Below are 15,709 nucleotides of genomic sequence, written 5' to 3'. Positions count from 1 at the left end.
ACGAAGAGACGCAGAATTTTCGAACGCCTCTTGGAAGGCCTGCGCCTTGTACCTGTGGTCCCGGAGCCTCTGTTCACAAGACGGGGTTGTAATTGACGAAGACAACCGGGATATCTATGACGCAGTTTATTATACAATTACAATATCCTTACTAGTCATATTGTGATAATGATCGTAGTAATAGCGTATCCTAGATAACATGAACTATTCCAGATTGATATGACTTTATTTATACAACGCCACAGCCACACGCACACGCACACTGCCTTTCTCACCCCTTCATTCGCTCGAACTTCTGGTGAATCCCCCGCGGGTCATCGAGGGCGGACGTCCTAAACGCGCGTCGCAATTGATTAATTATGCCTAACCGTGCTTGGATCCGCGACAGGAGCGCTGGGCTACCGCGGGTCCACTCTTAAAAACGTCGCAAGTCTCGCGGCCGCGCCACTAATTCTTGGTACAAAATAGTTTAGACGACTTTGTCATCGAAAGGGGGATCCTCCGCCCCGCGATCTCTATAGTTATCTCGTTACTCTCCTTAAGAACTGTCATACCGTGCTCTCCCTTTTCGCCCTCTACTTCCACCTAACTTCTTTCACCTTCCTCGTATCTTCATAATTATGTTTATCGTTAATGGTATTCCTTCCTTAAATGATTAACGTTTACTCCTAGGCGATCAAGTCGAACGACGCGCGCGCATCCCATTTAATTACCAGTTACACATCGAATCGTTAGTAGGCTCCTATAATAACGCTAGACTCCACTCAGAAGACAATTATACACCTCTACTGATTGATTAATCGTCTATAACTCGGTATACCGGCCGCGTTAGCTCCCTTCCCCTCGGAAAGGGTTCCTCTGCCGCGTCTTCCCGTCGTGGCTTCCTTACATTATTCGCAGACGTATTTACAGAATGAACGCGATAGGACGGTAGGAGCAAAATCTCGCGCGTTCCCGCGTTAAGCGGGAAAACTCGACCATTTGGATGCTCGAAAGGTCTAATTAACTTTCGCGGTCTGTCTGCTTCATTTGCTTCTACTAGTAAGGCGAAGAAATGATCGAAGGAAATTAGCGAGGTACACGCATCGTCTAACAAACTTCGCGGGCAGATAGTTTGCGAGATTCTCGTCCAGATAGCCATCGAACTTCGAAGACAGACTTAAGGGGGGGTTGCGCCTTGTTGGGCCGAAAAATAGATAAATTTTTTGTACAAAAACGGTTCGACAAATTAATTTGAGGTTTGGCAGGCTATTTCATTGTTACTTGAACTATTGTGCTGAATTTTTGTGTAACAGTGAAAAAAGTATGGCAGATAAAAAATAATCGGGTGGCCCTGGCGTTATCCGAAACACAAAAAGGAAAAGAGATTCTTAAACTATATGAACGTGGCTATGGGTGGTAGTAGATTTACTGCCGTATCTGTTACCGTTCCTTTTTTATTTAAATAAGTTTTCCCGATTTTGTAGCAAAACATTTCTCAGACATAATCAAGGCGCTTCATCTTCTTCAAAAGGCTGCTATTTCAACATTTCTTTATTGTTCTTAATGCATCTACTACCACCCATAGCCACGTTCATATAGTTTAAGAATCCCTTTTCCTTTTTATGTTTCGGATAACACTTTACAGTACTTTCCGTCAACGCCAGGGCCACCCGATTATTTTTCCACGCGCTCTCTCTGTATCTGCCATGTTTTTTTCCACTGTCACACAAAAATTCAGAACAATAGTCCGAGATACAATAGAACAGCCTGCCAAACCTCAAATTAATTTGTCAAACCATTTTTGTATAAAAAAATCATAAAGAATTACCTATTTTTCGGCCCAACAAGACGCAATCCCCCCTTAAGGCAAAGTATGGAAAATTTCAAGTATCACGAGTATTACAGTCAATCGAGTAGGTACACCACTGTGAAATCTCGCCCTACCAGTGTGACGAATAAATCTCCACGAATTTCGCTACATAGCTAAATTATCTATATAGAATTTCACTGATTAAACAAGAAAATCATAAAGAAAGCATAATCGAAAAAAAGGGAACGAAGGATCGGCTGTACGCACAAAAAAAGAAATCAAAGGAACGAAAGTAACTGAAGTCTGTCTAGCACTTTTATTTTCAAATAATAAAAGTTAAAATATAATGAAATAATAATAATAATAATAATAATAATAATAATAATATAATAATAATTAATAATAATAATTAATAATAATAATAATAATAATAATAATAATAATAATAATATTAATAATAATAATCACTGCAATAATGTGTCTATTCGCTCGCGAAACGCGAAGGCCCATCGAGGCTCACGAGGAAAATGAACCAATGACACGTCGATCAGAGGGGGGTGGGGGCGGGGGGATCGATACTAATTTCTCTTCTTTTATCTACAACATTACACATCTTCGGCGAACGAAAAGAGAAAACGAAGGATGGTAAGGAAAACGGAAAATTGTCCCTCTCTCACTCACTGTCTCTCCCTCTCCATCTTCTGTACACGTTCTCCTCTCCCTGTCCGTCGATTTTTCCCCTTGCTATCGTTCGCACCCGTTCTCCACTAAATTTATAAAACCGTCTAACGCACTCGTGACGGGTGCTCTAGGAACATCATTTTGTATCTCGTTTCTCGTTTTACTCGTCAAATTCTCTCACTCTCTCACGCATTTTCTCTCACTTTCTCTCAGTCGCGCTTTTGTGTCTCGCTACAGCTTGGTCCACGACTCTGGAAGTTAACGTTCGACGTAAAACGAAGTACAACGGGGGGGTTTGGGTGGTGCAAGGATTCGTTGGGGGGGTTGCGGGATCGGTAGTTTCGGGGGAATGATAACGCGTATCGGGGGTTGTGATTTAGAACAGAAGGACGCGCGTGATCGATATGAGATCTCGCCTCGTACGCGTTTACGTACATACATACACTGTATTATATTATATATAATATCGCGCGAGCAGAATATATTAGAATACCGAAAATATATTGTAATATATCGTGTCGCGTCGACGTGGCTCTCGTAGAAAATTACATATAATATAATATCAAATATATATATATACATAGGTCGGTGGAGATACGCGCCAAACGCTTGCGATTAACGCACGCTCGACGCCATACGCATATATAAAAGAAAGGAAACTTCCCGAACAAATGTACAGGGGTGATGTACGCTGATCTTTGCGGAGCGATAAAATCGAGGGGTTGAGAAGCCACGCGGCTCGAAATAATCAGAAATCCAACCGAAACACCGACGACTTTGCTTAAGCGGGCTCGGTAGGCCCTGTGTTAAGTGATAAAAGAATAGAGCGAAGAACAGAGGACCGGAGGGTGTCGTAGGAGGCAGAGATATCACGCTGGATGCCAGAGGAGAGAGATAATGTTAGCGGACCTCGTGGAAATAGATCGGAGAACACCTGAACGTTGAAGATTAAATAGCGATACACAGAAATGAGCATCTCGACCCCTCGACTCACGACTTCGATGTGGCAGCTTCGCCTAACGATACTTACGCTTAAGGATGCTTAATAATAATCGTCGCAATTATAAGAAACGATCGCTACGGTCGATAAATCCGTCGCAAATTCTCCCTAGTATTTACAGACACGTTTACTTTATACATTTATGTATATATTTATACATGCATATGTGTATCCCAATGCACGGCGCTCGCCCCCTGCGCATTTCCTATGTGTTCCATTCCGTCCATGTACGCACACATCAACGCACACACACCCACACACACACATATATATATATTATATAATATATTTATACGTATATCCACGATTCTTAGCATACGACGAATACGACTGAATTTCTATGTATATCTCCCTCGCGAATTTCTTTCTGCCGCTCATCCGCTGTTTATCGCCTAAGATCATAGCCCTTAATTAGTCACCGGGAGTTCACCACCTCAGGAGGTGTCGATTTCTTGCGCTCCAGGGTGAGAGTTCGCACCTCCAAGTACTCGGAAGATGTCTTCTGACTCGTCTCATCTTTCAACCCCAAGATCGATGGTATTCGAACGAAGAAATTATTGAAACATAAGGGGAACGTGAACTCTCGTGCCTCAAGCGCCTCCAATCGACTCGTATAAACGTATATGCGCTATATATATATATATGTATAATAATTTCCGTGTAGCGAGTGTATATATATATACCGTATGTACACGCACGTACGTATCTACAAGGGCTAACCCTCGTGCCCTGTCCAAAGACTCCTCAAGAATACGAACGCGCACTCGTTCACCCGTTTAGAGTCACTTTCAATAGTCTAGATCTCTTTCTTTATTTAGAAATCTTTATTTCTAAATAAATAATTCTTTAATTATACTTTGGCTTGGGGATAATAATAATAGTAGGTGAAAATCGATCATCGAAGACTCAATCGAATGCTTCCTCCGCGTGGATTGAAAGGAGGAACGAGCCCACCACTCGTATTCTCGTTATATTCGACAGTGTCACGCTCGTATATTCCACCTATGTACAGATTCGGGACACGGATATGTATGACGCTGCGACAGACACGCAAAACGTATGCGTAATTATGTACAAACGTATTGTCGGACCTCGCCGCACTTTCTACCACCTACGAGGGAGCTTGGAGCTCGAAGATCGGAAGCTCGTCCGATGGGTGATTCAAGTTTCATGGTACTTAGGGGTCAGGATGTTCGCTAGGTACCGCGAAGCGAAGGGACTGCCTCCCTGCAAAACCGCAACCGCAGGTTTTCGCTAAAAATGCCTGGACAACTGTGGCAGTGTATAGTCAAGATTAGACTAATTCGCTCAGGTGTCTGTGTCAAGTAACGATGAATAAGATTCTGCAGGAACACTCGCCGCCATTCTCTTTTGGGGTAGACGAACTTTCGATCCTGAAGAGGTGAACACTCCCTCGCAGGTGGTGCTTAAACCCTGCTTACCACAGAGAGGCGATTACCTCTGGAGAACGTTCGTTCTCCTCGAAGGAACCGTCCCGTTTTCGACACGATGAACTCTGCGAAACGCGTAGAAGGTCCCTCATACCTCTAGCGTGCTCTTATCGTTCGCCATTGTGTTATTCAGAATGGTTCGAGGAGCTCACACGAATGTGAACACGAATGCAAAGAATCCCTCTCGTCCCTTTCTTCTATGAAGTTGCTTCGCGATTTCGAGATTCGCGCGGTCACCGTCAAAGGATATTTCGAGATCGCGAAAGCCTGGATTATACGATCGGTGCAATAATAAATGTATGTCCCAGGAGCAAAAAGGAAGATCAAAGGAACGGCGGAGGGAAACCAGTCGATAATTACATGTATCGTCGAACGGTTCCCCTCTTGATAAATATTTCATGATAATTCAAATGATAACTCGGAGAAGCCGATTAAGGGCCTGCTTTATGGCGGATCGTGGCCGGCTGCATTCGTGTCATTAATTGCATAGGTGAATGTTCAACGACCGCATGATCCTGTGTCGTCGAGTGTACCAGCATGAAAGCTTCAAAATCGATTCAGAAACTGCACGCGGATGACATAGATTTTTTGATAAAGTTTTTAAATAAAATTTCAATTTAACCCACGATTAATATCGTAAGCTGTTTCTCACTGTGTTAAGCCACGCGATGAAAGTATTCTGTTAAAGTGATTGACAACGTTAATGAGATTAATCGTAATGACGTTGAATCAACAATTGTAATAACCAGGGCAGTAACCGCTGCACCTTGATCTTCCTCATGTAATTCAAATTGTACGAGATCTTGATCTCCTTCGACGAAACATACTCCGCCGATCCTGTCAGCAATTTTTTGTTGGCTAATTTAACGAAAACCACAGTCTCGCAAAAAATCAGTGAATGCGCATGTACGACGAGTGAAAATTGAAAGTCAATTTTCGATACCGCCGTAATTTCGCGCTAACCTACCAGAGACTTTGGAACCTTCGCGAGCTGTTTACGCCCCACTTGCCGAAGTAAATGCTGAATATCGGAATGACTAATACTGAGAGAAACGTGAAGCTTAACGGAATACCTTGTCTAACAACGCTCTGTCCTCTGCATGCGTCTTTGGGCGTTCACCGTACTGAATTTCCTAAGTCGAACTAAACAATTGTCTAAGAGTCTTTCGTCGACGATCTACTGTGCCTCCTCGCCTCTTCGCAACGCGCTTCGTATACTCTTCTTGGGACAGTTACACCGTCGCCCGGATAATACAGAAGAAAGCCCCACGACACCGGGCTCCTTCCGCATGTACTCCTCCTTTCCAAGGCGTAGACTTCGCTCCACCGTGGCAGTGGCGTTCCCGACTGAAACCCTCGTCACCAGGATATGTTTCGAATCGTATCGCAATCGTGTCATTTGGTACACCTCGCCGATGCTTCGTCCACTCCTAAAGCTGTCTATTGCTTCACCTCTCCCGCGACGACCCCTTCTGTTCCGCCCGCTTCGCGCCAAATTCCATTCGGCGTGGAAACACTTGGGTCATCACCAGTGACATCATTGTCATCTGCAGACAGATCGCCTGGCCAGGATTAGTGATAGAATTCAGGTAGATTGCACAAACGTCGTTGCTGTTGCTGCTGATGCGGTTGCTGGTGATGGTGCTGATGAAAAAGTACGTCCCCCTGGTGGGTCGGCTGCTGGTGTCACTCGTGGGACTTGCCGCTTAGCGGGTGATAGTTGCCACCTGCCGATGCCACCAGGGCCAGGGGCAGCGGAGACCCCAGAGGCGTTGGATGGGGGTGAGAGTGGCCCATGCCCGAGGAATGCGTGGTGAGGGCCAGAGGACTAGCGGACATCGAGCTAGCAAGTGATGCAAAGACGGAGGGCGCGGGAGACGCCATCGTCGGGCTGCCCATCGCTGATGTTGGTGGATTGATCCTCTTTTCCTTCTGCCTTCTGCGAGGGGAGAAAGTGTGGTCTTTAGATCCTTCAATGGGAGTTAGAGCAGAAGCTTTATTAACCCCTTGCACGGCAACGATTTGCTATGCAAGGTGTTGAATACGGAAGATGAAGAATGGTAAGATTGAAGGGGTACAGTACAGAGAATCGAGAACTTACCTATTGCAAAACCACACTCGAACGACTTCCTTCTCCATCGCCAAACTGTCAGCTAATATGGTGATTTCCTCCGAGGTGGGTTTCGGGTTCTGCATGAAAGCCTTTTCCAGCGCCACCCTCACGCTGGTTTCTATCGAGGTCCTCTTCTTCCGCCGCCTACCGATGGCTTCCGGGGTGGTGAGTGGGTTTGAAAGGGAATTCGGGTTATTCAGGGAATTATCTGCATCCTCCAGCCACTTCTGCAGGAGAGGCTTCAGTTTGCACATGTTTTTGAAGGAAAGATTCAGCGCCTCGAACCTAGGAAACGAAGCGGAACGTTTTCGGGATGAATCTTGAAGAACATCGTCCGGGTGAACGTAGAAAGAATTCGATCTACTGTCCGCAGTTTAAATACTAACCTGGAGATCGTTGTCTGGGAGAAATCGTTGCCATAAAGCTTCCCCATGGCGAGGCCGACGTCACCTTGAGTGAAACCGAGCTTGATCCGCCTCTGTTTGAACGTCTTGGCGAACTGCTCGAGCTCCTCGAGGTCCGTCGTCTCCTCTGGCGATGGTTCCAGCCTGGTCGGCGGTGGTTTTACCGCTGGCGGTGTGCCAGGTGGCGGTGGTGACCTTTGTTGCGCCAAACTTCGACCCACCAACCCACCGCCACCCTGAAGGGCCTGCTGCTTCTGCAGAGCTTGCAGTTGCTGGGCTGCCTGCGCCACAGCTTGCTGCACCTGATAACAAAGATGCCTCCGTGTCATCTTTGTTGCGCATTTTCCCTAATTCACTAGCTGTTGCATCGTGATGTCTACTTTTCAAGATTTTACGCAGAAATATAGGTTCTCTTAAGTGAGGCGCGAGGAAGGCTAGTAGACATGTTGCGGATAAGCAACGGCCTATCGGTAAGACAATACCTGCATGGACTGTGAGCGCGGATGACTGGGTCTTGAAGGGTAGCCACCGCTCTGCAACAGCCCCTGCAAGACGACCATTCATCAAGGCATCGACAATGGTCTTGTTCATTTTTTTTTTAAATATTTATTACAGTTAGTATCGTTCGAAAGTCTCTGACATTTCTCTTGCACTGCAACTAGCTCCATCAGGACTCTGACGGCGCGCTACCGCAGACACACGTTCCTCGGTTCTCTAGTTAGGCTATTTGAATGGGATCGAGCGATTTCCATTCAGGACCATCGAAAGGTGACGCGTGTCGCGCTCGTGGACAGGTAAGGAAGGAGTTGCTCGAGGGGTGCTCCGATGGATCGATTATCTTCACCCTTTTCTTAACCAGATGCTCGATTAGGAGAGCAAGGGCCTCGTGCGAAACGTGGCAGCGCCTGAGGAGGAAAAGGGTTTCGGACGGGTCGCGTGTCGATAGGGTCACGGGATCTTATTTATGCTTATTGTTGGCTGCGAAGACACCCTTCGCGGGGATGCTTTGAATACGCACACGTGCCGCGACAGGTCCCGTCAAAGAATTACCACTCACCTGCGCGCGTATCCCTTCCGAGCAAGTGACTCTTAAACCACCGCAAATATTCCAACATCGCAATTAGAAAGCATGACTGCTTTATCTATTTCTGTATCTCTCTAAATACCGGATTCCGCGATTTCACGAAATCCAAGTGGTGAAAGTGATATAATAATACAACAACAAATCTGTATTCTAATTTCCGCGCTAACGACGATATAATGCTAATCGGGCCGATCACGAGTAACGATAACGTTGCAAAAAATAATAACTGAAATGAATATTTGAAATCTACGAACATAAAAATTCCATTAACCGCAAGATAGAAATTACTTGCAAAAGATATCCTCGGAAGACGAATAATTTCTCTACAAATAGGAACACCAACGCCGGGGGATCCTTTCGACTTTAACCGCTACTGCCACGTGTCTGTACACGCAAGAAAAATTAAATACTATCTGTTACGCATGCAGACCTCGGGGATGCTCTTACGCCACGCGTGTAACCATTGAAAAGGGTTGAGGGCAGGTTGCAACTCACTCGGCGAAGGGTTGCGCGATCGAGGAGGTCGTGTGCCCTCCCTAATCCCGAAACTGTTCTCAAAGAAAACCGAGAGGGTGCCCCGAGCGAGGAAGACGACGAACGAGGGCGGGGGGCTGCGGGAGACACGGAAGGAAAAAAAGAAACAGCCTGGCCACGTGTGAGGGAACAAAGGGCACCCCGTGGCAAGGTGCCGAAGGGGCCCTTGGATCTCCTTGTTGCACCTTTCAAAAGAGACACGGAAGACCCAGCTTTAATGCTCGCAGAGATACGCTCGCGTATACAGAGAACACGGACCGGCCATTAAATCTGCTCAAGTTCGAAGTCGTTTTGTTAGTTTTTCCAGAAGGTTACGTAGCCGTGCACGCGCTCCTCGCGACGGAATCTATAGAATTTTTTTCGTAAACGCACAAGGCCCCGGGCCCCCATTCAAGATTCTCGCTTCGGGGAAGAATAAGGGAAGGGAGGGGGTGGATTCGTACGGTATCCAGGAAAGGAGGATCGTTTTTCATCGCGTCTCCGGATATATCGTGAATCGATTTCTCTCGTTTCGATCCGCAGGGTCTCGTCACAAAACGTCCTGCTGGATGACCGGGGAAAGCCGGCGCGCAAACGCGACGCCGCACAGTGGTTCCAAAGTGCCTTTTTGTAGAAAAAATTCCGTATCTCCGTCAATTCTCAACCGATTTTTGATTTTTTTGCTCGTTTTGTCGGGGATTAAATTTGCTACAATATCAAATACCTGAATTGTGGCCAAACATGTTTTTTCTATCTTTTTTTTTTGACAAAGTTGGATGAAAACTTTAGTAAAACAATCTTTGGCGGCCAAGTTTTCGTAAGAAAACTAAAAAAAGAATTCAGTTAATGTTTAAACGAAAGGAACGTAAGAAAACTAAAAAAAAAAGAATTCAGTTGATACTTAAACGAAAACTTGGTATAATGCATAATTTATTAATATCATCGGATCCTTTAATTTCGATTTTGAGGTCCCAATGGCCAACTCCGTCCGTTGCACTTGAAAAAGACGCAACATATCTTTTGTTTAATTATAAAGAAGATGTAGAATATATGGAAGAAGACTAACTAAATGAAAAAAACAGGTTAATAAGCTCGTTGTTTCGGAACCAAGAGTTCAGTATTTTTTTTTAATCCCTAAAGAAAATTTTGGAAAACTACTGTTTGACATTTCAGCAAATTTAATTCCCGACAAAACGAGCAGAAAAAAAATCAAAAATCGGTTGAGAATTGACGGAGATACGGAATTTTGTCCAGAAAAAAGCACTTTGGAACCACTGTGCGCCGGCGATAAATATCTGTCTCCTCTTTTTCTTTGCGCGTTCTGGGGGCCTGATATTTTACTTCTAAAACGCGCTGCCGCCAGGTGAACCGACTGCCGTCGAAAAGTTTCGGTGGCAGTCCCCTTTCAGAATCTAATACCGATATTCGTCCCAGTCGTTTGCCTATCCCGTGGACCGAGGCATGACGAAGTAATCACGGATAGATACAGGGTACAGCAGGTTTTCTGGAGGCACGTTGCGGAAGAAAACGCGACGGCAAACGGAGTAGAAACCCCGGCCCTTTGTGACATCGCCAGGCTGCTATCTCAGCGTCAAATCAAACGGACCGTCTTCGAAGAATAAGACGTCTACTTCTTTCGGGCGCCCGATCAGATACCGGGAGGAACGTCGTCTTTGGATTCTCGCTGATCCACCCCTCCCTCCCGAGGTCCCCCCGTCCCTGTGATTCGAATCGAATTCGTATCGAGTAGGTAATTCGGCGGAGTACCCGGTGCCGGGAGAACAATGGCAGGAATTCGAGTGTACGGGGAGCGCATTTGTTCGCGCTCCGAGCGTAATTCCTTTTCTAGCGATACGGGACGCGTACCAAGCAGCTTTTGTTTCTTCGAGGTGAAAGAAGATTCTGTTACCGAAATTTCGTGCCGCGGTATGATATTCAACACAGAATTGCTTTGTCCTCCGTGTCGGACCTCTCGTCTACGTTGGCCCACAATTAGTGGTACGAGACATTGGTTTTGGGAAATGATAGATAATTATACTTATGAGGGCGATGGATTTACTTGCAATGAGATTGTGAGGCCCAAAATCGGTAGAGTTCTTGCGACGATGGAGGGCAGTGTGCATTACCAAGAGAAACGCGGTTGAGGAATTAATTAGCGGAAACCTCGAGGGAGCCAGAATTTTCGTTTCACTGTTCAACGGAGTCCGAGGATGTCGCGAAGGCTTCACGAACCTGATTCTGCAAGAAGAACTGCGCCTGTGCTGGGAGCTGGCCCGCCGCGGCAGGATTCGCCTGCTGGAACATCGCGAACTGCTGCAACTGTTGCTGCAACGACTGCTGCTGTTGCTGAAAAGTCGAAGCCAGCGCCTGGATCTCTTGCGGCCCGAGTGCACCAAGAGAGCCATGCATCAGCAATTGCTGGCCAACCAGCTGAGCGGCGAGCGCAGCTTGCGAGTTGCTGCTGTTCTGCTGGTTGGCCGAGTGCTGCTGTTGCTGGTGACTTCCGGTTATCTGGCTGCTCACCCCGGAGCTGGGAGAAGAGGCGCTGCCGCTGGTACCGCTGCTGCTGTTGCGATGCGACACGTCCGTGACCTGAAACTCATTTTCAACCATCAATTGAATACGTTCGAAGATGGGCAAGCTGTGGAGGATTTAAGGTTCTCGAGGCTTAAATTAATCTGGCGACTGGGAAGTTGACTCGGCAGCAGGCCGAGAACTTCGAGTCAAAGATTTTTAGTCGCAGGTACCTAAGAGCGCGATAATTACATGGGTCACAGTGGCTCGGAAACATTGATTTCTACAGGATGAAAGATACAAACGTCACGCTGTAACGTGGGACCAGAGACTCGAAGGATCGGAGAGGAACCGCGCGAGCCACCCTCCCTAATATTACAGAGTAAACGGCGCCGAACAAAGCGGTGTTTACACTCGGCCAGGTCAGGATATTGGTCACTACGGTCCATCCTGTGCTTTTGTGTTTTATAAAACCCACACACCCCTCCCCCCGTGACCTCGTCCCTTCCTGTCGTCCATCTTGCTAGTGGCTTCCTTTATTTATTTGCCAAATATTGAACGGGAGCATTTCTTGCGCCCCTCAAGAGTGACTGCAAAAAGCTTGCACCCGCTAAGGACCGTTTCCTTCCAGAATATTGCCGGAAGTTGCTGCCTCGACCATTACCAATACCATTTTTAAAGGAGCAGGACGGTCGGTTGTATGAATTTCTAATTCACTTGGCGGAAGTGTCTAAAGTATCTAAGTAAATTCTAAGTCAGAAAATGTTTGCTCACCAGATTGAGGGCTTCCCTGTCCGAATCCATGGAGTCATGGTCGAGATTCGCCTCGGTGGCATCCTGGATGTCACTGGCGATACTTCTGTCATCGCCGCTGAGTTCTGGTCCGTCCACCTCGCCATGGAGATCCGCGTCTGTAAAAATGAAGAGGAACGAATGTTACAATCACCGCTCCCTCCAGACTTCTAAATCTGTCCAGTGGATTTAGACAAATCTTGGGAAACTCTCGCGTGAAATGGAGTTCGGTATGTCTGTGAAAGTTCGTACAATCATTGTTGTTCTGGGGTCTGTATTTCTGGTGGCGGTGATGGTGGTAGCGGGTTGGGGTGGACGTCGGCGTGCTGGTCGCATGGAGTCGCATATCCGCAAAGATCATCCTCGGGTCTTCGAGGAAGACCATCTTAGCCCCGTTTGTTCTCGAGGATCCGCGTGGCCCGTTGCTCGTGGTCACATGGGGGTGGTTTCCAAGATCCAGCACGACGGTCAGTGACCGTGAATCGCGGAACGGGCCTCGAGGATCAACGATCGTCCGGCATCCCTCCGAGCGCCCTTCTGTTCCGCATCGCGGGATAAGGGTCACCGCACTGTTCACAGTTTTAATTTTGCCTCAACGAGTCGCGAGCAGAATCGGTACCGTAGAAGAAAACGTAAGTCACTCTCGATAGAACACGGGGATGCAAATATCAACGACTGATATTTGCATTAGGCGCATGAATAATTAATAACGCGTACACCGGCTACCGAGCGGGCTGAATATTCAAACGAAGGGAAACAGCCTTGAAGGGCAGTCACTGGGCGACTCGGAAGGTCGAGCGAGGCCCACCGGTCTTCGTCCAAGGACCGATACAGAACGAATGTCAGAATGACGCAACGGAATCGTGCCCCTAAGGACGAACCAACCCTCCCCACCACCACGTGGCCCGGAAGGGCCATCGATGATTGGTCGTAGGCATTCCAACTTCGCGCACGATTGGCCGTCGGGGAACCCTTTGGCCCTTTCCGCGTGCCCTGCTCCCCTACCCGCGTAACAACCCCTCGTGCATCCATCATCGTATCTTATGACTAGCCTCCCTCGCCACCCTTTCCTTCGTCTTTCGCTACTGCGGCACTCCCCCCCCGACAAAGGGGTACGTGCGACGGATAATGGCACGGAACCGATTCGCTCGGTTCGAGAAAACGAGCTTACGAGCTGCCGTTCACGTTCCGCTCGGGCACAACGGTTTTTAATAATAATTACTTCGATACGCCGGGGAGGGGAAGCCGATTGCTGTCGGAAGGGGGATTTGCGGAATGGCGGATGGTACGTGGAGCTTCACGGATTGAATTCATTTAAAATTCTTGCAGAATTTTTACCTTCAATTGCAATACTTTGATAGTTTTATTCGAATCGGAAGGGTTTCGTTGCAGAAGACCGGTGCAATTTTCATGTCCTTAGGGTACACTTAACGACCGCAAAGGGCGCGATAGCGGGAGGGGTCAGTGAACCGAGGAAAGGAAGAAAGGAAGTCGCTTAGCCATTTGGACCAAGCTCGAACTTTCCCATCGAGTCTCGGTGGCGGCACAAAAGCCTGGAATGGAGATAAACGCTCGCGAAAAAAAAGGCCGAGTCGCAGGTGGGGATGTACTACTGTGGGACGAAACCGATAGTCGAAGGGAGAACGGAGGGACAAGGAAAAAAATTTCAAAATCCTGTGAATTCTACGCAAGTTTCTCGGTCCCGAATCGCCCCGATTTTCGCTCCTCCGCATCTGTGCGCCTCCCCTTCATACCTGACGTGGATTCCCCCGAAACGGCGAGAAAAAAAAAGAGAAGAGAGACGACAGGTCAGGTAGGAACAGCTTCAGACAGCGAGCGAAGCCTCGGTATTGGTGGATTCCTATAAAAATTTCAGTTACTCGTCCTTCCATCGTTCTTTGCGCGGCCGATTACACCCTGCCCTCGATCTTTCCAACCCTCGAGCGTCCGCGACGCAAAAGGCAGGTACCAGCGCGCTCACACGCATCACTTTCCCTCCTCGACCCTGAATTTGCATCATCGTTCCCCTCTTTTCATCGAAAATTACGCTTTTTTTCTCCCGTGAGAAGCTCCCTGGGGCTGCCTGCATCCACCGACAAGAAGCCGAGGGAGGGGAGAAAGGATTTTTGGGGTGAATTCCGTCGGTTCCCACTTTTTCCACCCTTTCTCAGCCGCACCTATACACTCTTGCCTCGTTCGAAATAAATAACGTTTATCGTCGTCTACTGTGCCGCCAGGTGCGAAATCGTCTACCAACGTACGTTCACCTTAGATAACGCAACCGTCGTTCTTTTTTTCATATTTTCTTCCCCGCTGCCACCGCCGGAGCGCCGCCATTGGCCCGTTCTCTTCCCTGGTTCCGTTCGAATCGGAAGATTCTGCGAGCACAGGTCGCTGTTGGTTTAAAAAAGTGCAACGGCCGTTTGGTGACGCTTCTAATGGAACGGAGATAAAACTGCAGACGAAGAGGGTCGAAGCGTTTCTGGCAACGGTTTTTTAACGTATCTCTGGGTGAAAAACGGTCCGTGGCGATCGGGCTGGCGACCTATCGCGGAACCGTGCAATTAAACGATTATCTTCGATCGGAATCAGCTGGAAGGAGGACAGAACTTCATTGGGAGGACGATCGTATCTCACGGCGCGCCTTGGATGTCTCTTTGTCCCGCATCTGCATACACCGACGCGGTTAGGTGGCATTATAAATGGGCCGGGGGGCACAATGCCCGTTGCCCATGCAATTTCCAGCCATTGATGCACGTTTAACGTTCGCACGAGTGACACGGTGACCGTCTATCCATCACCTACCCACATTTCCACGCGGATCGGCTTGCACGCGCACAGGCGCACGCAACAGAATCCATTCTGCGAGGGGGCTGCAGCTGGACGATGCCGAGCATCTACTGCCATCGTCCTTCGGCCAGCCATCGGACTCTCCCTCGTTCCTTTTTCACGGATCGAGGGAAAACTTAGCGACGACCTGACCTTACTGCCAGCAACTGCGGAATCCCGGGGACCGTAGGCCACGTCACGTACGCGTCAGGTGATAAAACGGGACAACGATTCTAAGAGGTGTTGTGGCGGGCTCCCGATCAATGGGTCCACTTTAAGGAGGTGTTCGAGTCCATTAGAGGATGGTCGGTACAGCGATAGTACATCTGTGAACTTACTTGAGCAGCTTATAATGATAAGCGAGAAACGTGACTTTCACCCCCAGCTTTCAGTCCGTTCAAGAACCAAGACTAAGAACGTGTATGCTTTACTTTAAATAAAGTTACGCTGATCCGAAAGCACCGCAGATACACGCGTTTGTTAAAGTTCTGTACCTGCTCGTTCCTTTCCGTCCACTTAAACTGCAATAAGTTGCA

General features: G+C 47.7%; 1 protein-coding gene across 3 annotated transcripts in view; it reads right to left on the bottom strand.

Moving 5' to 3' along the window:
* Nucleotides 1-2,089: 2,089 nt before the first annotated feature.
* LOC143371393 (uncharacterized) overlaps nt 2,090-15,709 on the bottom strand; it is a 111,339-nt gene continuing 97,719 nt past the window's right edge. For 2 of the 3 annotated variants that reach the window (XM_076816520.1, XM_076816519.1), the window contains 6 exons: nt 12,327-12,463; nt 11,271-11,630; nt 7,924-7,986; nt 7,424-7,743; nt 7,026-7,322; nt 2,090-6,863 (listed from right to left, as the gene is read on the bottom strand). In XM_076816520.1, the coding sequence (XP_076672635.1) occupies nt 6,611-6,863; nt 7,026-7,322; nt 7,424-7,743; nt 7,924-7,986; nt 11,271-11,630; nt 12,327-12,463 (1,430 nt within the window). In that variant the 3' untranslated portion in view covers nt 2,090-6,610. The remainder of the gene's footprint in view (nt 6,864-7,025; nt 7,323-7,423; nt 7,744-7,923; nt 7,987-11,270; nt 11,631-12,326; nt 12,464-15,709) is intronic. The other variant, XM_076816521.1, reaches the window with a different exon arrangement.

Source organism: Andrena cerasifolii, chromosome 7 (assembly GCF_050908995.1).
Source record: "Andrena cerasifolii isolate SP2316 chromosome 7, iyAndCera1_principal, whole genome shotgun sequence".
In the NCBI taxonomy this organism is placed as follows: domain Eukaryota; kingdom Metazoa; phylum Arthropoda; class Insecta; order Hymenoptera; family Andrenidae; genus Andrena; species Andrena cerasifolii.
This window is presented reverse-complemented; position numbering and strand designations above follow the sequence as displayed.